The sequence below is a fragment of the Homarus americanus genome, unplaced genomic scaffold (genome assembly GCF_018991925.1).
Source record: "Homarus americanus isolate GMGI-L3 unplaced genomic scaffold, GMGI_Hamer_2.0 scaffold50564, whole genome shotgun sequence".
NCBI lineage: Eukaryota > Metazoa > Arthropoda > Malacostraca > Decapoda > Nephropidae > Homarus > Homarus americanus.
In genome coordinates this window covers 3,586,597-3,613,534 of record NW_024715014.1, presented here as the reverse complement: position 1 = coordinate 3,613,534, position 26,938 = coordinate 3,586,597, and the positions used below count along the sequence as shown (strand labels likewise).

General features: G+C 45.0%; 2 protein-coding genes across 2 annotated transcripts; both read right to left on the bottom strand.

Moving 5' to 3' along the window:
* LOC121853276 (organic cation transporter protein-like) lies at positions 1-2,663 on the bottom strand. Its single transcript, XM_042347294.1, has 4 exons — positions 2,435-2,663; positions 1,563-1,747; positions 1,277-1,420; positions 1-481 (listed from the first exon to the last, which is right to left on the bottom strand). Exons 1-4 carry the CDS (start codon positions 2,661-2,663, stop codon positions 398-400), a joined length of 642 nt encoding a protein of 213 aa, XP_042203228.1. The 3' UTR covers positions 1-397.
* LOC121853264 (organic cation transporter-like protein) lies at positions 2,559-26,288 on the bottom strand. Its single transcript, XM_042347284.1, has 10 exons — positions 25,958-26,288; positions 19,069-19,164; positions 16,501-16,612; positions 9,223-9,328; positions 8,779-8,882; positions 8,283-8,437; positions 5,700-5,868; positions 4,384-4,531; positions 3,692-3,772; positions 2,559-2,694 (listed from the first exon to the last, which is right to left on the bottom strand). Exons 2-9 carry the CDS (start codon positions 19,148-19,150, stop codon positions 3,752-3,754), a joined length of 897 nt encoding a protein of 298 aa, XP_042203218.1. The 5' UTR covers positions 19,151-19,164; positions 25,958-26,288; the 3' UTR covers positions 2,559-2,694; positions 3,692-3,751.
* Positions 26,289-26,938: the final 650 nt, after the last annotated feature.

Sequence of the window (26,938 nt, the reverse complement as noted above, 5' to 3'; positions counted from 1 at the left end):
TAAATTTTTTGGTGTTTTATTATAACCCCCACGAATTTAGTGTTGTCCTCCGCCCTTACTCTTCTTTCTTTTTCCTGATTGGCTTACTCTATGTGACGTTACTAGTTTAATACAAAATCATTGGTGGATGAGGAAAGGTACAGTGGTAGCGGTAGTGCTTGATTGGTGGCATTGGAGGACAGTAAGTGACGTCAGAACCAATCAGTTGTGTAGATTGTGATGTAACTCTAAATGGCCGACTTAAGATAACAAGAATTACAAAAATAACAGACAAAATAACAAATAATTATCAACGTTAACAATTTTAGGATTTTGTAGTTATATAGATGTGTTTCGAAGTCTTTAACTAAACTGTACAATTTATCATGTGAATATTTTGTGAATGTGATGACGTCAGCTACTGTGATGGCTGCACCCACTTCTTACAGCTGTTGTGATGACTGACGACTTTGAGTTTAATCTGCCGTGAGTCACCTTGATTCTGTTGATAAGAAAGAAATAATATTATATTGTTTACTGTACGATATGATTTACCTCACCTTCACACTCACCTGTTGGCTAAGATCAGCTGACAGGTTGCTAGGGGGATATGTGTTGCTAGGGGGACATGTGTTGCTAGGGGGTATTGGTTGCCAGGGGGACATGTGTTGCTAGGGGGACATGCTGGGATTGGTGCTAGGGGACATGTGTTGCTAGGGGGATATGTGCTGTTGGTTGCTAGGGGGTATTGGTTGCAGGGGGACATGTAGGGGACATGTGTTGCTAGGGGGGGTGTTGCTAGGGGACATGTGTTGCTAGGGTGGTCTAGGGGGGACATGTGTTGCTAGGGGGTGCTGCTATTGGTTGCTAGGGGGTATTGGTTGCTAGGGGGACATGTGTTGCTTGCTAGGGGGATTGGAGGGGACATGTGTTGCTAGGGGGGTTGCTAGGGGGGGTATTGGTTGCCAGGGGGACATGTGTTGCTAGGGGGTATTGGTTGCTAGGGGGGGTATTGGTTGCCAGGGGGACATGTGTTGCGAGGAGGACATGTGTTGCTAGGGGGTATTGGTTGCTAGGGGTGTTATATTAATGTTAGGTTAGATCAGGTTAACTTAGGTTTGATTGCAATAGGTTAGGTTAGGTTTTATTATCTCTTCTGGTGTAGGGACCTCTGGTCTGCATGGCAGTGATCAGTGACACCACCCTCACTGTCATGACCTGACTGAACTAAAATTTGGCAAAATTGTACTTCAATCTGGCCAAAAGAAGTTATAACAGCTAAAAAAAAAATGGTCACCTCATTAGTGCCGCGGCCCTCCAGCTTAGCGATGGTGTCTGGCAGCGCGATGCCGAGGGTCTCCGGCAGCGCCAGTGTTGTCACACCCGCCACCACTGACACCACCCCGAACAACAACGACGGAGCCCACGGGTACACAGAGCCCTGCAGGGATAATGTGATAAATGGTGCTGACACCAATGTGTACAGCTTCACAGACACCATAAACACACACACTATAGTGCCATATTTGATCGCCTCACACGCCACCCGTACATCCCCTGACCTCTGGCTCTGCTTGACTTACCAAATAATCGTTGATGAAGGGAGATGTCATGGAGCCGACACGAGACATCATGAGAGAGGTGCCCATACCCCTTGTCCTCACCTCGGTAGGGAACAGGTCAGAGGCGTAGAGGAAGATGATGTTAAACACACTCGTAATAGTCATTTTGCCCACCAGCGCCAGTGTGACTATCAGCCATCCAATCCCTGTAGTGTATAGTGAAGGATATTACTACTACTATTGTTGCTATTACTACTATTGCTTCTACTATTACTACTATCATTATTACTACTACTACTACTACTACTACTATTACATTATTTTTAACCGTGGCCTCCAGCCTCCCCCAATAGCCACACCTTCGCCGCCATTTTATTACCTTAAAAATTAAATATCCTAATACATAATTAACTACCCTAGCTGTGTTGAGTTAGTTGAGCCGCAGATCTATGCGGCATTCAGTGACTGTTGCCTCATAGTCAATATCTTCGACTGTTGTCGGCTTTGGGGCCCATGCTCTCGTTCCCCCGAGGCAAAGCAATGCAGACCTAAGCAGAGAGAATGACAGTCGACATCTCAATCAGGCTGTAACATAACTCCTGAGCTGTTGCTTCTGTTCGGATAACACCTCGGCCAGTCTTGCATAGAAGCATCTTGCACTTGGTCCCATCCCACCAGGGGTTGTACAAGAACACCAGGGGAGTGAAGTTACTTTGATCCACATTCTGAATTCTCTCCACATAATTCTCTGTTCTTGTCATTCTCGTTCCTTTTGTGTGCAGCATCGAGAGCTACTACTACTACTACTACTACTACTACTACTGTTACTGCTACAAGTACTACGCTTCAACATTGGTTAATTTCAATAAAGTGTTAAGTTCACTCTTACTCACTGGCGGGTATGAAGGGCAGAGTTAACAGTAGTACCCCACTCAGGAGGTAGAACAGCACCGTTAGGGACCTCCTGCCGAAGCGAGCGACGAAGGGAATAATGATTGTGTTGCTGGGGATCTCAACCAACCCCGTGAGTGTCATGTACAGGAAAGGATCAGCGCTGAAGTTACCGCCGCTGAGGGAGAGGCCGAAGTACACCATCCCCACCACCAGGTAGTCTACGTACATGACCAGACTGATGACCCGCAACTTGGGCGTCCTGTGGGAAAGAGGAGGGTGAGAGGAACGTCCTGTGACAGAGAGGAGGGTGAGAGGGGCGTTTTGTGAGAGAGAGGAGGGTGAGTGGTGTTTTTGGGAGAAGGGAGAGTGAGAGGGGCGTCCTGTGGGAGAGGGGAGGGTGAGAGTGGTGTTTTGGGGAGAAGGGAGAGTGAGAGGGGCGTCCTGTGAGAGAGAGGGGGTAAGAGGTGTTTTTGGGGAGAAGGGAGAGTGAGAGGGGGGTAAGAGTGGTGTTTTGGGGAGAAGGAGAGTGAGAGGGCGTCCTGTGAGAGAGAGAGGGGTGGGGGTTTTGGGGAGAAGGGAGAGTGAGAGGGGCGTCCCAGAGAGAGAGAGGGGTAAGAGTGGTGTTTTGGGGAGAAGGGAGAGGAGAGGAGCGTCCTGTGAGAGAGAGAGGGGTAAGAGTGGTGTTTTGGGGAGAAGGGAGAGAGAGGGGCGTCCTGTGAGAGAGAGAGGGGTATGAGTGGTGTTTTGGGGAGAAGGAGAGTGAGAGGGGCGTCCCAGAGAGATAGAGGGTAAGAGTGGTGTTTTGGGGAGAAGGGAGAGTGAGAGGGGCGTCCTGTGGGAGAGGGACGGTGAGAGTGGTGTTTTGGGGAGAAGGGAGGGTGAGAGGGGCGTCCTGTGAAAGAGGGAGAGGAGAGTGGTGTTTTGGGGAGAAGGGAGGGTGAGAGGGGCGTCCTGTGAGAGAGGGGAGAGTGAGAGTGGTGTTTTGGGGAGAAGGGAGGGTGAAAGGTGGTGTTTTGGAGGGAGAGGAGAATGTGAGTGGGATGTTTTGGGTAAGAGGGGAGGATGAGAGGGACATGCTGGGTGAGAAGGTCAAGGGAAGAGGGTGAGTGGGACGAAAAAATAACTGCTTAAAACATAAATATCACTATCAAGTATTTAAAGGACAGAGAGAGAGAGAGAGAGAGAGAGAGAGAGAGAGAGAGAGAGAGAGAGAGAGAGAGAGAGAGAGAGAGAGAGAGAGAGAGAGAGAGACATACCTGAAGAGGATGGAGACTCTCTTATGGCAGACTTAAGCATCAACTTGAAACTGCTACTGGTCACGTCTTGACTCTGGTTACCTGTGGGTGTGGCAGGTGTAGTAATAACAGGTGTGTATTAATAACAGGCGTGTAGATACGTTACTAACAGGTGTGTGTGTGTGTGTGTGTGTGTGTGTGTGTGTGTGTGTGTGTGTGTAGATTTGCTATTAATAGGTATGCAGGTGTATTAATTACAGGTGGGTCAGGGGTATGTTTGCAGGTGTATTCGTATGTATGTATACACCAGATGTTTTGGTGTATAACTACTCTGAAATATCATCCTCGGTAGTAGGTTGGTTGAGGTATATCAGAGGATACTAGAATCATAACATTACAATTAATCCTTCAGTATGATAACAGTGAAACCATACAGCTTGTCATTAATTACTTTTACCATCCTTCTCTATAACAAGTTATCCTACAGGTCGATTTATAACACTATAATCATCCTACAGATCGATTTATAACACTATAATCATCCTACAGATCGATTTATAACACTATAATCATCCTACAGATCGATTTATAACACTATAATCATCCTACAGGTCGATTTATAACACTATAATCATCCCACAGGTAGACTTATAACACTATAATCATCCTACAGGTAGACTTATAACACACTATCCTCGTATACTAACAGTTACCTCAATCTGGTCGTCCTTCAATATTTCAAGGATCTCTTCGTCAGGAGGGAGGGTGACCTGGTTCCAGTGAGCGGCCTTCTTCAGGACCTTGAGAGCTCGGTTGTGGCGTCCCCTAACAGCTAGCCATCTGGGCGACTCATTCAAGATCCTGGAGAAAGAGGATTTGGAGGAGGAATTGTAGGATATCTTGTAGGATTAGAGCTTGTAGGAGGTGGATTTGTGAGATGTGGGCTTGTAGGAGTATGACTTGTAGAGGGACAACTTAAAGAATAAGGATTTATATAAGGAGGTCTTGTAGGAGGAGGACTTGTAGAAGGAGTACTTGTAGGAGTATAACTTGTAGAAGGAGGACTTGTCCATGAGGTGAAGGTTCTTGAAAAGGGCTGCAACCCTCAGAAAATACGAAAATATTCGGAAAAAATTTGAGATTATTCAAGAGTTTACTTTGAAATATATGTTTTCTTCTAAAAATATGACTGAGGTACGATAATCCTTCAATTCACCCCATTTGTCCAGAAAGCGTGTTTTTTTTTTTTTTTTTTTACGGGGATTAGCTCACCCGGGCACAGGTCACTGACCCACAGCAGGGCCTGGGGGACGAAAATATAATAATAATAATAATAATAATAATAATAATAATGATAATAATAATAATAATAATAATAATAATAATAATAATAATAATAATAATAATAATAATAATAATAAATAATAATAATTTTATCTAATATTATTATTATTGCAACAATTAATAAAATTAATATAAATACAAATAAAATAATAATAATAATAATAAAACTAATAATAATAATAGTAATAATAATAATAATAATAATAATAATAATAATAATAATAATAATAATAATAACCATAAATAAATACAAAAACGAAAAAATAAATCAAGTGAGAAATGATATACATTATGTATGTTGTGTTGTCCAAGTAAGAGAAACAATTGAGACCCTGCAATTGTGAGTAAATGAGGCAGAAAGTCAGATCAACAACCTGGGACTTGGTCACAATATTCGTGATGCCATATGGCAGCAGGGTCTACCATTAGACAACACATTATGCTTCCAATATCTTCCCAGGCGGTAGTACCTCCCTGTTTGGTAGCTGCTTACTACCTACTACTCAAAAGTATTTAAGTATATACGATGTTAATGTATCCAGGGATTTCCGTGAATCTTAATATATCTTGTTTGGTCACAGACATTAACATGATCCATATAATATATTTAAAAACCAAACAAATACATACAAAATTAAATACACCTCCATGAGTAAAGGGCGGCAGAACAGCATAAGACACTCACCACAGCGAGGGAAGGAACAGTATACAGGGCAGGGAGACAGACAGTTGCAGCCACCGCCAGTCCCTCACAATATAGGCAGCGCCGCCCCAGATCACAGTACCCAGCGACCACGTCACAAACAGTCCCACTCCCAGGGTAGTTCTCAGCTTCGGTTCTGCCATCTCCATCGCTGTAGTAGCAGTAGATATAATTGTAGTAGAGTGGTAATAGTAATTGTCATAATAATAATAATTGTAACCACCATCCGGTTAAAGGATTTAATGAAACTTGTGACGTTGAACTCGAACATTATAATTCGGTCAAACCTGTTGAATACACTTCATTTTAGTATTTAAAATAAATCATACATAGGCAATCATATAAATGTCTAATCCAATATATATTTACATAACAATCATAGCTATGTAATCAGTCTAATCTTAACACTTACAATGAGTACTTAATTTTCCATATTTTTATGTCGTCACAATAATAAACGATGCAATGGACACAGTCTACCTGTGTAAACAATACAGTAAGTACCAGTTAAACTTACGTGTTGAAAGTTTCAAGAGAAACCAGGTTAGGTGCTGCCTCTGTGATCTGAATAACTACAGAGGAACCAGGTTAGGTGTTGCCTCTGTGGTCTGAATAGCTACAGTGCCGATACCCTGCTGTCGCCTCCCCAACCCTCTCTCGGTGGGCGGCTGAGTCAGGTGATTATAATTATACATAAACAAAACTCCCCTTACACACTCCAACCTTCTCTGGGCCTCTCATCTCCACCATGTCAATACTCTACACACTGTATACGGGCAGGCACACTCAGTAAACATGGCATGACTTACCGCCTAACATAATGCTTGTTTATGTGTCATCCTACTCATACTGCTTGAGGTAACAATAATAATCATTATAATAGTCATTGTTGTTATTATTATTATTATTATTATTATTATTATTATTATTATTATTATTATTGTTATTATAATTATTATTACTATTATTATTATTATTATTACTATTATTATTATTATTATTATTATTATTATTATTATTATTATTATTATTATTGTTATTATTATTATTATTATTACTATTATTATTATTATTATTATTATTATTATTATTATTATTATTATTATTATTATTATTATTATTATTATTATTATTATTACTACAGAGTATTTTGATAAAACATATATTTAGAAGATGTGAAGGAAAATTGTCTAAAAATTTTGTACAGTAAGTTCTTAAAAGACCTCATCTTAATTCATAAATACCAAGAGATGTGAGTGTTGACCAAAGGGTTTATTAGTGTACTGCATCTATAAGTGGCTTTACTACGGAAGGTCAAAGGTAAAAAGGTCTTACTCAAAAGTTACTGAAATATGGGTTATCGCGACGTAGAGTTTTATTTTTCACTATATCATCTTTTGGACCAGTGGGACGTCTATGTCACACACCATTACAATAGCTGTCTTCCTATATGTAAAAAAAATTTGAGAAACCCGACCAGTTGGCCAGATTTGGCACATTTTTGTTTTGCCATTTCCTGTATTTGGTGCCCTCTGGTGTGAGCTTCTGGAAACTTAAACAAGTAAACAAGTGGAGCACATGCACATGTTGCTGGCAGTGGGTGAGTAACTAAATTCTTTTGTTTGTTTTACTACCTCAATACCTTTGAACAGACCCAGAAACATTAAATGATACAAAAAAGACGATGATCTTTTAAGCCAGTGAAAGTAAAGAAGTAAAAATAAAGGCGTTCCATGGAACAAGGGCGAACCCACCAATTACTCAAGTCACGTTTTCTTTGGTTCCAGAGAATCCAATTCATGCGACCGTTCTATTATTTTATCGTTTTATTATGTTATGGTCAAAATGTGGTTAGGCAACTTTAACTGATATTTTCTCAAACCTTTGTTCGGGTTGACTCACCCTTGTTGGGTTGACTCACCCTTGTTGGGTTGACTCACCCTTGTTCCACCACGAATGACCATATTTGTACTCAGTTATATTTCTGTCACATTGGTCACTAATGAACATTTTTACAGTACCCTGATACTTTTTCAGGTTACGTCTTCGCAAGGTATATGATATATTTTGGACAATAAACACGTAAATTATTTATCCCAAATGGAAATCTAAACTAAAAAAATTTACCATTAATCCTGTCACTAACGAGAGTGATGAAGAGGAGAGGTACTGTACCTGCCTTGACCGGTCAACCAATAGATTATCAGAGGATTTAGATTTAGGTATATAAATATTTTTGTCTATTCTTTTCTCTTTTTTGAATCAGTAATGTTTTTTCCTCTGATTTATCTCTTACAGGGAACATTACTGGTTGTTACTGCTCTTGGTATTATGTACAGTCAATGAATGGTGTGCCACAAGAGGATAGTCATCGTTTATGAGACATTATTATTTTCATTTCATTGATTATATAGAAAAGTTAGCCTAAGATATTGTCATCGTTTATGAGACATTATTCATTCGTTTTAATTGACTATATGAAAAAGTTGTCCTATAATTTATTCAACGTTTATGAGACATTATTCATTTGTTTCACTAAATATAAAGTAAAGTTGAAGTATTTACCGAGGATATAGCCCGTCTGGAGGGAAGTAGGATGCATCAGTCCCAGCAGGAACCGCGCCATCAACAAGGTCCACAAGCTCGGTAGCCAACACGACCCCACAGCCAAGATGGTGTATAAGACTGTACTCACTCTTATCATGGGCAGACGACCGTACCTGTGTTGATTAGGAGACGGTAGTCATTAGTACCTCTCTCTGTCTGTCTCTTTCTCTTTTTCTCTCTCTCTATATATATCTCTCACACGTACACATCCAGCCAGACTGTAAGTAGGGACGTGAGAAGTATGAGCAATGAATCAGTATACAAATACCCTGTCTTCCTCACTGTCTCTCTCTCTCTCTCTCTCTCTCTCTCTTCTTGGCTTCTCTCACAAGACTAGGGATATAACAGTCACACTTCATATGATTGTCACTGGACATGTCATTAATTACACCTGTTATATGTTACTATTACTGTCTATGTTATTAATTACTAGAACAGGTGTTATAGGACACACCTGTCAGCCAAGACGCCGTTCAGAGGGGCTGCCACGAAGATTCCCAACATATAGATGCTCTGATACGTGGCTCGTAGGTACTCCCGCCCACACACCAGCGAGAACTATAGGGACAGGTGTGCAAGTGTGCTCAATAGTTATTTACAGGACAGGTGTAGAGTATTAATCAACTCTCTTTATTCTCTCTTTCTCACTTTGATTTGTTTCTCTCACTTTGTCTCTTTTCTCTTATCTCACTTCGCTTTTTCTTTTCTCTTGTTCATTATGTCTGTCTCTCTCTCTCTCTCTCTCTCTCTCTCTCTCTCTCTCTCTCTCTCTCTCTCTCTCTCTCTCTCTCTCTCTCTCTCTCTCTCTCTCTCTCATTTTCTCTCTTTTGCTCTTGGTTATTATGTCTCTCACCCTTTCTCTCAATCACACACACACACACACACACACGGTACGTACATCAGAAGTGACAGTAGAGGAGAAAGTTTCATCATCGAAGCTCCATTGTGTACAAGGATATTCTTCTTCCTCGCCCAAGTGATCTGCCACCAGGTAACTGCACGACCTGTGGTAATGGGGAAGGTAGTAGTAATATTATTAGTAGTAGTAATGATAAAAATAGTGATAATAATAATAATAATAATAATAATAATAATAATAATAATAATAATAATAATAATAATAATAATAATAATAATAATAATAATAATGATAAAATTATTCTACTACTTCTACTACTGCTACTACTACTACTACTAATAATAATAATAAGGGAAACATGCATTATAAAAGAATCAGTTTTAAAAATTGGTAATATTAACACAGTCAGTAAATGCTAAAGGTGGTTATGCATAATGAATGATGTGGATAGGTACAGTACATAGTTAGAGATATATCTATGAGCCTGGTACACACGTAGTATTTGACTGGTGGTACCTGACAACCCTGCAAAGTAGGATGTGGCGCTCGTATATAAAATCGGTTATGACTCGAAAACGAAACATTTGCACAACAAATTGTGAGCACCATTGAAACGAGAAGACAAAGAACTGATCTAAAAAATATAAATATAAATATAGTAAGACCCAGTTATCAGCACAGTGGCATCTATTTTTTTTTTACTTTTGGACTTTGTCATTTTTTGGGATAAAACATCTGGTCCTACCACCCGATCCCTCTGAGCAAAGTTTTCAAGTTTGCGCAATGTGATAGTGTGACGTAGCAGTGACGTCATTACCACTCCACCTGACTGCAGTGTTGGCAACGTGCCCTATGCCCGCCGTTAAACGCTCCCGTTCGTTGGAAACGGCGGCAGTAGGTGACAGTGATGCTGACGACTTTCTTCTTGAAGACACGTCAAAGAAGAAGCAGAAACCTCAGAAGTCAGGGTCTCCAGCAGGGGCCACGGCTCCCCCTTGCACCCCTTCTGGGGCTGTAGAGGGTGGACTCCTGTCATCGGGGTCCCCAAGTGAGCCTACATGTGGCTCAATGACCGACCCTCCGCCGACGATGGACATAGGGGATTCCCTTTGTCTCCCTGCCCCGTCGCGCCTTCGTCGTCTCGCCTTCCCTCGGGACTTGCCTCTGAGCACACGGACGACCTGGTTCTTCCGTCACTGCTCTCCACTTCAGGACTCAACACTTCGCCTCCGCCGAGGTCCCACAGCCGTGATAGTCACCACACAAATGGACGAGACGGTACGCCTGCTCACTCAGGTGGGCTTTCCTGCTCCCCAGGGGGAGGTGATGCTGAAGTTCACCATCATCACCCCAGAAACTCGTCGTACCAAGGTAATGGTTCGCCACGTACCCTGGGAGATCCCTATCGACGATCTTCGCCCTCTTCTCCCACAACTACTGGACATGGAACGCCGCATCAACCCGGTCTCCAAACGTCCATCCAACGAACTCATCGGCTGGTGGGTGGGCCCCCTCCCCCCGAAGGTGAATGTAGGACCAATTCACAACTGTCCTCTCGACCGATTTATCGGAACCCCGAAAATCTGTGGTCGTTGCCAATCGTGGAAACACCGCACCTGGGAGTGCACGAGGATGGTCGCCTGCGGTTTCTGTGCAGGTCCTCACGACACAGTGGAATGCAAATCGAAAATTCAGAACAAAATCCCAGTTATTCCACGGTGTGTCAATTGCCATGGCAGTCACCACGCCTGGAATGCCAATTGCCCACAGCGTCCTGGCACTCGCCCGGGGAAAACTTACCTTGTACCACCGCCCTCGTCTCTGACGAAGCCCCTGGCAACCAAACCTCACTCCTATCCACCACCGCCTCTTCCATCCACCAAGGATTTCCCATTGATCTCCTCTCCTCTGCCATCCCCCCTATCACCCCTACCACCCATCCTTTCTCCCCTCCCTCCCTCTCTCTACCGTTCTTGGAACAAGGTCGTTGCCGGCCCTGCCACACAGTCACCACCATCTCCCTCTCACCCGGACCCCCGCTGTCTCTCACCAGCACCACCACCTCTTACTCAACTGAACCCTCACCGTCCCTCTCCGTCGCTACCACCACCACATGCCCAGTCGGGCCCTCGGCAATCCTCGCCGCCACCTCCAGCTCCTGTACAGGTACACCAAATTGGTTCTATGGAAACAATCACTCTCCGTCTGGATCGCCACTCCAAGCAAATCAACCTTCCCTCTGCCCAACTCGACTTGTTTGTGAAAACAATTGCGACATTGCAGAGGCATCAACAACTCATTCTGGACACCCTGACCCAACAGGGGCGCACTTTGCAAGCCCTGATGACCCGCCTCCTTCCATCTCCCGAGATGGAGGATCCATCCCTCGCTCTCCCACTCCTCCCTCTCCATTTTTCTCAACAGAATTTGGTACCTCCTCTGGAGCCCTGTCTAGCCCCACCAACTCATCTCACACCGGAGGCCGTTCCCTCCTCTTCTTACAATGGAACATCCAGGGACTTAGACCTCGCCGGACAGACCTCGCCCAGTTTGTGCTCTCCCATCAAGTAGATGTTGCTCTACTTCAGGAAACCATCACAGACGATGTTACTCCACTCCGCCTCTCTGGCTATACTGTTTACACCCTGCCTCGGTACCGTGGGCAGGCTCGTGGCCTCCTCACCCTTGTGCGTAACACCATTCCATCTGTTCGTCTCCCTTCACCTGACTCACATGGACCCCCGTCTGAATTACTTTCTGTCTCCCTTACTCTTGGTGACCGGACCCTTCGTGTAGTCAATGTTCATTTCAAGAGTGATTCTCTGGACCCCCAGGTTCTTCACGACCTCCATGATGGGATTCCCACTATTGTTCTTGGCGACTTTAATGCCCGCCATCCCACTCTGATTCCGGATCATCCCACTCCATATACCCTTAACGGATCACATCTCTCACAGTTTCTTAATGGGGATGATTATGTTCGCTTTCTTTGTCTTGACGATCCTACTCGCCTCCCCCATAGTTTCCTTGATGTTGGCTTACTATTGAACGGTCATACCCCCTTTCATCCTACCGTCTGCACCGAGCTCTTGCCGTTACTACCCATCTCAGGCTCTCCTTCTCTGCCCCGACATCAGCTCCTTATCGATCCCCTCGCCTTCGTCTCACACAAGATGCTGTTCCTGCCTTTACCCAATACCTTTCTACCTGGGCGGATTCCTATGTTGTCCCCCAGTCCCTTGACTCTTACAGCGCTGATTTTGTTGATGCCGTGTATGACTGTCAATCGCGCTACCCCTCCACGCCCTCCCCGTCACCCCAGAGGTGCCACCAACTACTGGTATCGTATCCCTGCCATGAGACATCTCCGGCAGGTAACCCGTGATCTCCACTCTGCCATACGGAGGTCTCGGTCTCCAGAGGACTGGGAAGACTTCAAAAATTGGTGCTCCTTTGCAACTCAGGAGCGCCGTCGGATACGTGAGGCGGACTGGCTATCCTTCACGTGGTCTCTATCGTTCCAGTCGTCACCCTCTTATGTATGGAATCGGATTAATGCTATACGGGGTACTCGACGGAGGCCTCCTCCCCACCCTGACCCCGCCTCCCTTGCCTGCTCTTTAATGGAGGACTGGGCACGAGCTTCCTCCCCTGAGGCACTTCCAGATCCAATGCAGGAGGCAGTGCAGGCTCGCATCGATGCGTCTGAGCCTGTTGTTCGTGCTGCTCTTACCTCCCCTGCCCCCACTGATCATCCCATCACACAGTTCGAGCTTGACAGTGCTCGTCGCTCTAGAAAAGACACCTCTCCTGGGGATGATCAGATAACCTACTCCGTCCTCAACGCCTGTACTAATATTCCTAACGGCCCCTTGCTTGCTCTCTACAATATGTCTTATGAACATGGGGTTCTCCCGTCCAACTGGAAAAATGCCACTATTATCCCCATCCCTAAGCCGGGAGATCCTGGGAAATATCGACCCATTAGTCTTACCTCCTGTGTTTGCAAGATGATGGAGAGGATACTCCATCGTCGCCTTCTTCACACCATAGGCGGCTTCCACAACTCCCTCAATGGTTTCATTCAACATCGCAGCACAGCACACTCCATTGCTTCCTTTTATTGCAATCAGACTGCCCGCGTCTCCGTCTTCCTTGATATCAAGGGAGCCTTTGATACGGCTCAGCCTGCCCTCATTTTAGCTGAACTTGCGCGGTTAGGGGTTAAAGGGAGACTTCTACAATGGATCGCCTCTTACCTCACTGGACGTCAGGCCCGGGTTCGCGTTGAAGGCTCTATATCTCCTGTTCAAGAAATGAACCTCGGCACCCCTCAATGTGGAGTCCTGAGTCCCACCTTGTTTAACACTCTCATGCACTCCATTGCATCTCTCCCGTGGCCGACAGAAGTTGTCCACTCAGGATATGCCGACGATGTCCTCCTCCAAGCCCCTGACTACCTCAGCATGCAGGAAGCCCTTGATCTGGTCTCCAGAGAGTGTGATTCACTTGGTTTCCTTCTTTCAACTGCGAAAACAAAAGCCATGTGGCACGGTCGTGTTGTACCTCCACCCCTTCTCTTATCAGGAACGCCCTTGGGCTGGGTTAATGAGACAAAATACCTGGGTGTGTATGTAACTCGCACACGTTGTCAGATCCCTGAAGTTCGCTATCTTCGAGACATATGCTTTCGGCGTCTCGCTCCCCTCTCTACCATGTGCAGGGGTTCCCTTGGTGGCACCATCCCTGTACTTCTCACCATGTAGAAGTCCTTTGTCCGTTCCTGTGTCGACTACGCCGCCCCTGCCCTCGTCAACATTAGTCGGACTGCTGTCAACCGTCTCGAAGTTATCCAGAGGAAAGCTGCTCGTATCATTCTTGGGGCTCCTCAGTGGACACGCTCTACTTCTCTATATACTGAACTTGGTCTTTCCCCCTTACAGGATCGTGTCCAGGAGTTTTACCTAAAAACTGCCGTTTCCATTCTACGGGATCCTCGGGGCAACTATGTCCAAGCCAACTTGACTCCTGCTGTCCGAGACCGACCTCCATCTAGAAGACAGTGGCGAGGGTCACTCATCCGAACCCTTCAGGAACACGACCTCCTGCCTGATATTGTTGTCACCCCTGCTGTTGGTTCGTCTCCTTCTCCCTGGCTGGATTTTCAACCTGAAGTGATGGCCCTCAGTGGACCGCTCCCGAAATCCCAGGTGAACCCTGTTATTCTCTGCAAATACCACCTCTCCAGGATCGCCCACTGGTCCCCAGGTAGGGTCGTCCTCTACACTGATGGTTCTGTTGACCCCGCTACAGGTAGGGCCGGGGCTGGTGTCTACATCTCCTGTCCTGATGCCCCTGAGCCTATCAAACTTTTTCTCAGAGTTTCTGACGGGGCATCCTCCACTCAGGCTGAACTAATAGCCCTCCTTGCTGCCCTTCTCGCTAAGGAAGAAGCAGATGGTTTCTGCCCCTTGCTTGTCTGCTGTGATTCCAGGTCTGCTCTCGACGGGATCGCATTTGGATCAGGGGAAAATAAGGACCTCATCCTCCGAATACGAGGGTTTACATCCACACTTCAGGATGCAGGCCGTCCTGTGACATTCCTATGGATACCCAGTCATGTCGGTATCTTGGGGAATGAGGCAGCAGATGGCCTTGCCAAGACTGGCTGCAACAAGGCCACACCTGACTACGTTGTTCCTCGAACACTTTTACAGCTTAGGACCCAAATTCGCCGCAAACAGAGAGAAGCTCGGGAAGCAGCCATCCCCCTGGACTCCCCGCCCACCTGGTGCGATGTCCTCCGTAAACTTCCTGACCTCTCGTACGTCTATGAGAAAGGGTCGCGGAAAGGGGACGTGATTGCTGCCCGTATCATCATTGGGTATGACTTTGCTTGGGAGATTGGTATCCCCGCATCCCCTGAGCAACGCTCTTGTGCATTATGCAGAAGACCCGACAGCAGCACCCTTATCCACTACCTCCTAAGATGTCCCCACACACAACGCTTCCGTGACGCCTGCTGGACCACCACTCCACGACCCCCTGACGGAGACACGATGATCCTCCCCATACTGGCCAGATATTTTGTAAATAACATTGATTATGTGTTTAAGGAATATCCTTCCTTCCTTAGGCTTTAGTAAGCCCCTTTATAATATTTATACTGTATATACTTGTCACACTTGCCAGATGCTTCTGGTGTCATTGTACAGGGGTACCTAGTGACAGCACTAGGATCCCGCTTCCTCTATCAAGGAATAAACAATTGAAATTGAAAAATTGAATATATGTTTTAATGCCCGGAGTAAATGTTTTTTCGATAATAGCCGCGCAAAATATCCTGCTGGTTTCCATCAGTACAGTAGCACACGTTGCGCCCTGGCAAAAGGTGAAGCGGCATGCATACGTTAAGTTAGCCAAAAATAAACATGTACAATAAATTAATGACTCTTATCTGTTAACCTACTTGGTACACAGGATTGAAATTAATGTGCTGACAAATCCTATGCTCGCTTGTTATCTGATGTAATGCTGGCTAGCCAATCTTTTCTCCAGCCATTGTAGCTAGCAATGATGAAATTATATAATGAAAACATCACATTTATATTTGACCTACATAGCTCTGAGTACGTAGCCAATTCATAAAATGACAAAACGTATGTTTTGATTGTTATGCAAGCCTAGGTCGGCTAGATGTTAGCAGCTTTAGTTGACAAACAAGGTGTATATTTTATTTCAAGTTCACTTTAATTAATGCGTTTAGTTATACTGTTGTGCATATTATTATTAATAAACAACAGTTGGATTATTGTCAGATTCTTTTTACTTTTGGGGACAGATCAATGATGGGGGTGTTTTTTTTTCAGTTGAGCACCTGCTCTCCTAAAAGTCTGCGCACGGGCCTGATCACCGTAACACATGGAGGAGCTCATAGAATTCCTCACCTTACTCTATGGGGTTGCCAGGTATTCCATCGGCCAAATACTGAGTGTGTACCGGGTTGATATGTCCTCAACTGTACCTATTCACAGCTGGGTGGAATAAGGGAGTCTTAGAGTATAAAGCAGAATGTGAATGGGAGCCAGAAGAATTGGTAATGAATATACAATAATACTAGAATTGATAATGAAAACAGATACTATGAGGAAGGATTGGTAGTTAGTAGGTAACAGAAGCTGAATAGGGAGATAGACGACAAAATTGGGAATATGTAGTTAACGGGCTATACAAGATGGAACAGGTTGCGATAAAAGTCAAAATAGGTTATAAACTGATAATTGGTGAGACAGGTGAACAATAACACAGGTGACCAACTCTACAAGGGTGATGTTTTGTTGTAGGTGACGATGGAGAGGCAGACAGGTAGAGTTCACCTTGGGGGCCAAGAAAGGTCCTCCAAGTGTGTGGAATGACGTCATACAGAACCCTGGGGGAAGTAATGTATATTATAATATGCATAACCAAATATATATGTATACATCACTCATAAAGAGAATAATGCGTCAGTCATTATACGAATTTCGTAGTTAGTCCTGAAACATTTTGGTTTTCTTTGAATTTTATGAAAATAATGAGTTTAGCGTTAACTTGTAAAAATAATTTAAGTATATTTTTTCGTTGATTATTATTTAATACAGAAGATTTATTATTAGGTTAGGAGGATAATATCTGACTTCTGGAAACACAGGGGATTTATATTGGTATCAATAATATCAATACAGTTCCACTTGACAGTAATCTTTAAAGGAACCAGAGGGGGTTAACATCTAAACTTTCGACATTCTGCCAGTCAGTTAAAGCAGCACATTTATCATTGACGAGTAAATTGATTTCCGGCTAATTTTCATCAAACCAGTCCTGGTGTATTCTTTCGATCTGGCCGAGGGTCTCATGGCAGCGTCGACAATATCCCATTCGGCACTGGGATTTGGGTTGTTTGTTGTCGGGTTGCTTATCCGCCTATGTTCGAGCTGCTCTCTGGATGCATGTGCTACTGCTGGATCCTCCAGACGCTTACTGTTAAAAACTCTTCTGGAGGATTGCTGCCTTCGCCGTTTTGGGGCGACGTGAAGTGAAAGCTTGGCCCTGATGAGCCGATGATCAGTGTCGCAGTGGTCTGAGCCACGCATGGCTCGGGTGACAAGGACATCTCGGCGATCTCTTTTTCTGACAATGATGTAGTCAATGAGATGCCAGTGTTTGGATCGTGGGTGTTGCCACGAACCCTTGAACTTGTCAGCCTGCCTAAACAAGGTATTGGTGATAGTGAGGTTGTGTGCAGCACACTTGCTGAGGAGGAGTAGGTCGTTGGGATAACACTTGCTTAGTCCATTTCTCCCTATGGTTCCCTGCCAAATGTCAGCATCTCTGCCAACTCTGACATTGAAGTCACCAAGGAACACAACCTTATCTTCTCTGGGGATAGAGGTTAGCACTCTGTCGAGGTCGGCGTAAAAGGCCTACTTGATGTCATCCTCTGCATCCAGTGTTAGGGTATATGCACTGATGAAAAACGCATGACGTGAGTGATTCAGTGGAACTCAGAGCGTCATGAGGCGCTCGTTGATCCCAATAGGCATTTCAGTTAGCCTATGTAGGATGCGTTGGCGGATGGTAAAGCCAACTACATAAATGCGGTTTCTCTCCCCAGCAGGCTTACCCTTCCAGAAGAAGGAATAGCCAGACCCCTGTTCTGTGAGTCGACCCATGTCTGGGTGCTGAGACTCACTAATGGCGGCTATGTTGATGTTATACCTTGCCAGCTCCTTCTTTCAGGATGCTCATTTGTGCCAGTATCCAGAAGGGTCTTGATATTCCATGCAATGACCATAAGAGGTTGCATAGTTTTTTTTTTATCTGTGATTATGATTGTGTTTTCGACCGCATAAGGATGACTTTACTGGGTGCGGTAGCCCAGACAGGTTGGGTCTTTAGGCAGGCTATGTTTAGGGCACCCTTTCTAGCCCCCTCCCCATGCGGGGTGAGCAGAGTGGCTCCTAGAAAGGGCTGCTTAGTCGCACAGACAGGACCGGATTGCACTGCTGCCTAGAACCCAGTCCATAAATGACCATCTTATCTGTGCCGCCCATGTGCAGAGCTGTTACCAGAGACTCCCGGCAGTCATCTCTTGCCTGTCCCCGTCGCCATAGGACTTTTAGGGGTATAGGGGTTTTGATGATGATGCTGAGGGTATGATGGCTGCGCATGAGTTGATTTATGTGATGAGGCAGGAGCGCAGGCTGCAGCCACACAGCTTGGCTCTCCCTTTTCCTGATCCAGTGGTTCAAGTGTTGCAACGACTGGGTAGAGGGAGAGTTGCAATGGACTGCCGATAGCCCAGTTTGTTGGGTTTTGCCTTAGTAGCCTGTCCATCAGGCATTGCCTTCGTCTGCTGGTGTAGTCGTTGGGTTCCCATGGTGGTTACCTCTTCCGCCTATATTGTCGTTGGGGTCTTGTTGGAGCTCTGTAAGCATGACTACCTGAAGTGGGGCTCCACCACAGATTTTTCGTTCGGGGTTTACTTCCGTAGCCTTATACCTACCAAGGTTAATCCGCAAGGCAGAGGGGCAGTGATTGGTAGATACCAGGACCTGCCAATATGCCAGTGGGCCTAAGCGCCGTCCCTCTGGGGCCAACTGCTACTCCGAGATCCCCTGCTGGTCTAGCTTGGGCCCACGAGGCACCCAGTTACCGTATGTTGCCACGAGGGGAGAACTTATACAAGTTGCTTACCTGTTCACCACGATGCTAGCCAGCGGCGGTAGCTGAAAGTGAGAGGAAGCAAACAGTGCCTGCAACCTTAACACTAGACGCATCACACCATCCTGTGCACACACACACATACACACACACACACACACACACACACACACACACACTCACAATAGGAAAGTGTTGCGAAGTGAAAGATGTTCCATGACCCTGTACCGATGCTGGTCATAAGACGATCCAGGTGTACCCCCATCCTGCCCCACACACCTGTAAGACACACCCGTGATTAGTTACTTGCCACACACACACACACCTGTAATATGCACCTGTGATTAGTTACCTGCCCCACAAACCTGTCATTAGTTACCTGTCCCACACACCTGTCATTAGTTACCTGCCCCACACACCTGTCATTAGTTACCTGCCCCACACACCTGTCATTAGTTACCTACCCCACACACCTGTCATTAGTTACCTGCCCCACACACCTGTCATTAGTTACCTGCCCCATACACCTGTAACATAGACCTGAAGGTTTCTAACACCACAAGACCAGAAGGTGGAGGTTTTTAACACCGTAATGTAGCAAAGCACAAAGTAGGGATAGGACTCACACTGATAGTTTTCTCTCATTTATTTACTCTAGAAATCACCCGAGAAGGAAAAGGCTGGGACCTAGATCAGACATAACTAGTTATTATATATTATTACGTTATACTTACAAAACAAGCATCAACTGTTGTCATATTGGTACCAGACAGTAGTAGGAATTAAACAAGAAGTTATAAACCTAACCCACCAGCATAACACAGGGGAGTGGGTCCGACTAATTATCCAAATGTAGCCAAATGTAGCCGTAATGAAGTCAAATAATGGTCCTACATGAATAAATCGGACTGCCAATCACTTCTCGACTGGTATTTGGTGTCACGAAGTCACAAAAAATTGGTAAACTTAATTTAATCTGAGTTAATAGATCGAGTGCATGTACCTAACCTAACCTAACCTAACCTGACCTAAACTAACCTAACACAACTCAGATTAAATTAAGTTTTCCAATTTTTTGTGACTTTATACCAAATAATAATCGAGAAGTGATTCACAGCCCGATTTACGCTTGTAGGACCATCATTTGACTTCATTGCGACTACATTTGGGTAATTACTCGCTCCCTCGGTACATGCACACGATCTATTAATTCAGATAAAATTAAGTGGCTGTTGGGTAATTACTCGCTCCCTCGGTACATGCACACGATCTATTAATTCAGATAAAATTAAGTGGCTGTTGGGTAATTACTCGCTCCCTCGGTACATGCACGTGATCTATAAAGATTAAATAGACACGTTATTAATTCAGATTAAATTAAGTGGCTGTTGGGTAATTACTCGCTCCTCGGTACATGCACGCGATCTATTAATTCAGATTAAATTAAGTGGCTGTTGGGTAATTACTCTGGTACATGCACGCGATCTATTAATTCAGATTAAATTATGGCTAATTACTCGCTCCTCGGTACATGCACGTGATCAATAAATTCAGATTAAATTAAGTGGCTGTTGGGTAATTACTCGCTCCCTCGGTACATGCACACGATCTATTAATTCAGATTAAATTAAGTGGCTGTTGGGTAATTACTCGCTCCCTCGGTACATGCACGTGATCTATAAATTCAGATTAAATTAAGTGGCTGTTGGGTAATTACTCGCTCCCTCGGTACATGCACGTGATCTATAAATTCAGATTAAATTAAGTGGCTGTAGAGCAAAGCTAGAATTAGCCTTATTCTGGCTTACAGACTACCTCCCCGAGATCATCACATTCTTCATATAACATTTATTATGCTCAATCTATCAAACACACCCTAACAGAGCAAGAAATACGTGGGACACACCTGTTACTGGGCCCACCCGACACGTCTCTCCCCCGGGGCTGGGATGCATTAGCTCTGGCCCAAATTCCATTTCAAACCCACAAAATATATTTAGGTTTTCCTCCTCGGAGCTTAAAAAAATACATATCCATATCAATAATATTCTAAATCACCAAATAGTTGTCTCTGGAGTTCCTCATACCACAGTAACACCAGGATAGAGAGAATTACTGTGGCTATGAAATATATTGGGTTCGTCCGCTTTGGCTTTGGGAGAGAGAGAGAGCATTATATAACAAATTTTATTTCTCTAGGATGAACATCGACCTCATTGTTTCTCTAGTATAACCGACTATCAATTTTATATGAACAGTCGCTCACTATCTCTCACTCCCTCCCTCCCTTTGTAGCTCCCTCCCTCCCTCCCTACTGTCCACCGTCCCACCGTCCCTCCCTCTCTCCTCCCTCCCTCCCTTTCTAGCTCCTCCCTCCATCCCTCCCTTTCTAGCTCCCTCCCTCCCCCCCTCCCCATCTAGTTCCTCCCCTCCATCCCTCCTTTCTAGCTCCTCCCTCCCTCCCTCCCCCACACAACATTGGTCTTAATGATGATTTCCTCAACTGCTGTGTCGCCAGATGCCTACACACCTGCCACCCTGCTACACCCCTGCTACACCTGCTACACCTGCTACACCCCTGCTACACCTCCTGCTACACCTCCTGCACACCCCTGCACACCTGCTACACCTACACACACCTGCTACACCCACACCACACACCTCCTGCCACCCCACACCTCCAGCTACACCCTGCTACACCTCCTGCTACACTCCTGCGACACCTGCACACCTGCTACACCTCCTGCTACACCTCCTGCTACACCTCCTGCGACACCTCCTGCGACACCCTGCTACACCCCTGCTACACTCCTGCTACACCTGCCACCCTGCTACACCTCCTGCGACACCCCTACACACCTGCTACACCTCCAGCTACACCCCTACACCACACCTGCTACACCTCCTGCTACACCCCTGCACACCTCCTACTACCCTGTTACACCTCCTGCTACACACACTACACCCCTACACCTCCTGCACACCTGCTACCTCTTCTACACCTCCTGCTACACCCTGCTACACCTCCTGCTACACCTACTGCACATTGTTACACTCCTGCTACACCCTGCTACACCCTGCTACCCCTCCTGCACACCCTACTGCATTGTTACATCTCCTGCTACACACTGCTACACACACCTCCTGCTACTACACCTCCTGCTGCTACACCTCCTACTACACCCCACCTCCTGCTACACTACGCATTGTTACTCCTGCTACACTGCTATACCTCCTGCTACACACTGCTACACCCCTACTGCATTGTTACACCCTACTGCGCATTGTTACACCTCCTGTTACAAGTGCATTACACCTCCTGCCACCTTACTACACCCTGCTACACCTGCTACTGCTACACCCTACTGCGCATTGTTACACCTCCTGCTACACCCTACTGCTTGCACCTCCTGCTACACCCTACTGCATTGTTACACCTCCTGCTACACCCTACTGCGCATTGTTACACCTGCGCATTGTTACACCTACTACTGCGCATTGTTACACCTGCTACACCCTACTGCATTGTTACACCTGCTACACCCTACTGCGCATTGTTACACCTGCTACACCCTACTGCGCATTGTTACACCTGCTACACCCTACTACACCCTGCTACACCTCCTGCTACACCCTACTGCGCATTGTTACACCTGCTACACCCTACTACACCCTGCTACACCTCCTGTTACACCCCACTGCGCATTGTTACACCTCCTGCTACACCTAATGCTGCACCCTGGTTCACCTCTTGTTTCACCCTACTACACCCTGCTACACCTTCTGCTACACTTTCTGCTACACACTATTTCGCCCTGCTACACCTTACTGCACCCGGATACAATCTGCTTTACCTGCTACACCTCGCAAGGGCCCCCCCCTTGCGAGGTGTATGTTCACGGTAAAGTAAATTAACTCGGAGTCAGGGACTGGTCTGACCGGCATCATATTAAGTGCCTCCTTCGTGTCTTGGGCTCGGCGTGCTGCCACTCGACTATTGATGCTTAACGGCGCGCTTTCACGTGGAGAGTTACTATGGTTGCTAGTACAGACGTTTTGGCAAATAGAGCCTTTACACGCATTGTGGCAACTAGCTCCTCTAGCCGTGAGGAGCCCCAGCAGACTAGTGAATTTCCACTCGCCTGGAAGTTAGTAGTCACTCAACTTTTCAGTAACTACAATAGTGTGCAAGTGGAGCGGCAGTTGTAATTACCAACACTGGCTGTTTGACCCATAAAGGTATTCAGTGCAGTTTGAAACGTATCTTATGACATATTTTATGTATACAAGTTCACATTAATGTTTGATAATTATCTCAAGAAATAATCGAACAGTACTGTAGGTTCATTTAGAAGAGGATTTGCAGCACCGAGTTCTCCTCTCTTTTCACTCCACATTTTTACTCACACATTCTCTTCTTTTTTGTTTTCTCCTCAAAAGTAAAAAAAAAAAATATGGTGGGGGCAGCAAGAGGGCGTCGTGGCGCCAACTCATCAGACTCACTCAGCGGTCCCCCTCTTACAGGTTTACTGATTTCTCTGGTCTATTCTGAAGTATTTTCTGAATAAGGCCAAAATGGTAATAACTAGGCTTAGGATAATTATGCACTTAAAAATGGCTAAATATGCATGCAAATATGCAGTAAAAATTGAGAAAGTATGCACTTAAATATGCGCTTTAAAACAAGTTAATAAATAATAACTACTAAGTTAATAACTCCTTTTTTGTACATTTTCTCAGTATATTTACTTTCCCAGACAGGATGTCGTCGAAGTAGGATTTTTTAGAGAAGAATTAAATACAAAAAACAAAATACTGACAAAGTAATTTAATAAACAATACTGAAAAAGTATTTCTTTCAAGAAAATAGAAGAAAAGAGTGTCAGGAGGGAACTGGTGGAGCCCGTGCCTCTACTGTGTACCCTGCCTGGCTGAACACGGACCCATCACGTACAGTTCATGTCCACTGACCAGCCAATCACGGCTCAGCTAACCACAGGCTAATGTTGAGCTATATAAACGTCACTTACGTATGTTCCTTTTGGATATTATGACGCTAAAACAAAATCGCGTGTTTTCGATTTTGTATTAGTGCAATAAAATGGACATTTATATTTCAAACATCAGTGATTTCTGCCCCAGCGTTGCTTGTATGCTCGCGAATTTTTTGACCCTTGAGGTTGAAGAATGTTTTATAATATTTTGGAATTTTCCAAATATATGCCTTATAAAACAAAAAATTATGAATATGCACTTTAGCTCAAAAATGGCTTTAATATGCATTTGCATATGCACATATGCAAATGCATAATTATCCTAAGCCTAGTAATAACGAACCCAACCTTACTTGTGACTGAGATTTTTTTGGGGAGAAACAGACATACAAATTTTCTAGACAAGTATGCAAGTAGGCGTCATGTGTCAACATCCACTATGTCATGGGTTGCGTTAGGCTTACCCACGCAACCAACTCCAAAGTTTGTTTTACCAGAGATAAGACGCCAGGCGAGGCATAACTGGGACATGTATTTTTCAATTAGTGTATGTCAGCCAGCCTTTAGGGGGGTGGGCAGTGGAACAGTGTTGTACTGTTCATCGCTTCACACCCAAAAACCTCATTTTAAGTAGTACCCCCTGAGCCATGGGTTAGTTAAGACGTCGTCTCCATCCTCTCCCTCCTGAAAGGGGGCGGGACACCACACCACACAGAGTCCTCCACCGCCACTCCGTCCTGTGAACCGTCGTCGACACGAGACTAAGCGTGTTAACCTAGGTTGTTATCCCCGTGGAAATATCACGTGTGGACGCCTGGTTGCGACAAAAGCAATCCAGGCTGGTCTATTGCACCTAAATGGTTAATTCAAGTCACGCTTACAGAGTTCTCCTGCACGACACCATGTGTGGTAACCCAAGAGTACTTTTTGTTGCTGTGGCCCGTGGAAAGAAGTTCTTGTGCGGAAGCCTGGTTGCAACAAAAGCAATCCAGGCTGGCAGTAAATGTATCACTTGAAGAATTAAGGCTCTGTTAAGTTATATCCATAGTAGAGTAATCACATGTGTCCCCAAGTTAAAATTCTCTTTTAGAAGATTAATTTTATTACAGCGTGAACGTGAGTAAATCATATATCCATGCAAATTGTAAATCATTGTATGGAAGCTTGACAAATAAATGTAAGTGCAATTATCTGCCCGTATCTGTGATCCTATCTTATTATTACTAAAGGTAATGACTGATTGGTTATGACATAGTATAACCAATAACTTAGATGGATGTTGAAAATTAAATGAATTCATTAAATCATCATTTATCAAGTATAAATCATGGAATGTCGAGTGGTGGAGTGAACTTCTACGTAGATACGCCATAATCTCCTGTAAGTAACCAGTGTGAAGGTATCGAACTCTACGGTAAGAAATAAGAAATACGACATATTATTATCTTTATATAATATAATCCACTCCTACTACCACCGATTCTTCTTGGTGGACTGATCCACACCAAAACCATGACACACTAATATGCTATTATAGTACTGACTCCTCTCGCTCGCCTCCAGAGCTAGCATACTATTAACACGCCTCGTGTTTGCATACTGGATTATCCCGGTAGCTGAAAAATCGCCCCCAGATTGTCTTTTCGAAGGGTGTGCACCTCGACGCGTGACATATGAGTTGAAAATTGCTCTTTCCTCATCCCAGTGTGTTATTAATTTCATCTTGCCTCCCACCTCAGGTAAGCACTCCCTGGCTTACCTGGATGATGAAGTTAATTACTCTGGTTCTCTCGGGTCACCTCCACCACCCCAGAGACTCGCGTTACTAGATAAGGTGAAATTTAAGCTGAAAGTGGAAAATGTTTTACGTTCATCGACCGGTTTCGTATACACCAACCTAACCTAACCTAACCACAGTATGTAATCTCTGAGAACAGAAGGAGCTTAAATGAGATAATATTTGTTGAGTCTTCACAATGATGGAGAGAACCATTCATAAAACGAGGGGTGAGAGGGTGGCTGAGGATGGCTGGCCACTAGGCTCAAGAACCTCTCAAACTTGTTTTTATGTTACTAACCTTTTGTGTTGTTGGGTTAAGCAGTCAGCAGCCTCGCAACTTGTAGACGTGATGTACAGGGGAAAAAATAACCAAATTAAGAGGCACTTGTTTTGGGCAGGAGACAGACAGCCAAATGGGAATTCGTTTATTTTGGAGAAAATTATGTCTACTGAAGTGACTTTTGTTTTGGTTTTACCCTTGGGGACTGGGGGGTGCCAAATAGGTCTTACACTCTTAGTTTGGAGAAATAAAAACGCCAAACAACCCTGATTTGGCCAAATAATCTGTGTGTTTTGTGTGGGCAGGAAGAGATAGAAGAGAGCGTATGCGCTCACTCGCCCAACCTGACCACAAGTGACACCCATCAACCTCGCCCACCCTTTATGTGACGGTGGCTTGATGACGTCACTACTGTGGTTTGACGTCATTGCTGGGATCATGTGATTTTGTGAGTAATTTTCCTTACCTTGTGTACTGCCGCCACAACCTTACTGGAGTTATCCTGTTTACCCCTTGTGTGTTGGGTTAGGTGACTGTGACTCGCGGCTGTTACCCTAATACTATATCCCGTTTTGTGACCTGTGGTGTAATGGTCAGCATGCTCGCCTCGCAAGCGAGCGGACCCAGGTTCGATGCCCTGCAGGGTCAAACTATGGGCAAGTTTCTTTACGTCATTTGCCTCTGTTTATCCAGCAGTAAGTGGGAACCTGGATGTTAATTGATTTGCGGATCGTGTTCCGGGGTAATGGTTAGCCAGTGCAGTTGGCGAGTTGTCCGGTCTTCCCGGACTATTCCTTGACATTGGGTCAAGCAGCGCGTTAACTCAGGGTATGGTTGTTGTGTTGGCGACAGCGTCTACACCTTAAACAAATTCACTCCTAGGTGGCCCTTGGGCCAGCCATCCTCGTTTCACGAGGGTCAACCATCATTATACCGTTCAGTCATTGTTATATGCGGGCATCTTGCTACTGTCTCCCGGTTTTTATATGCTGTCCGCGT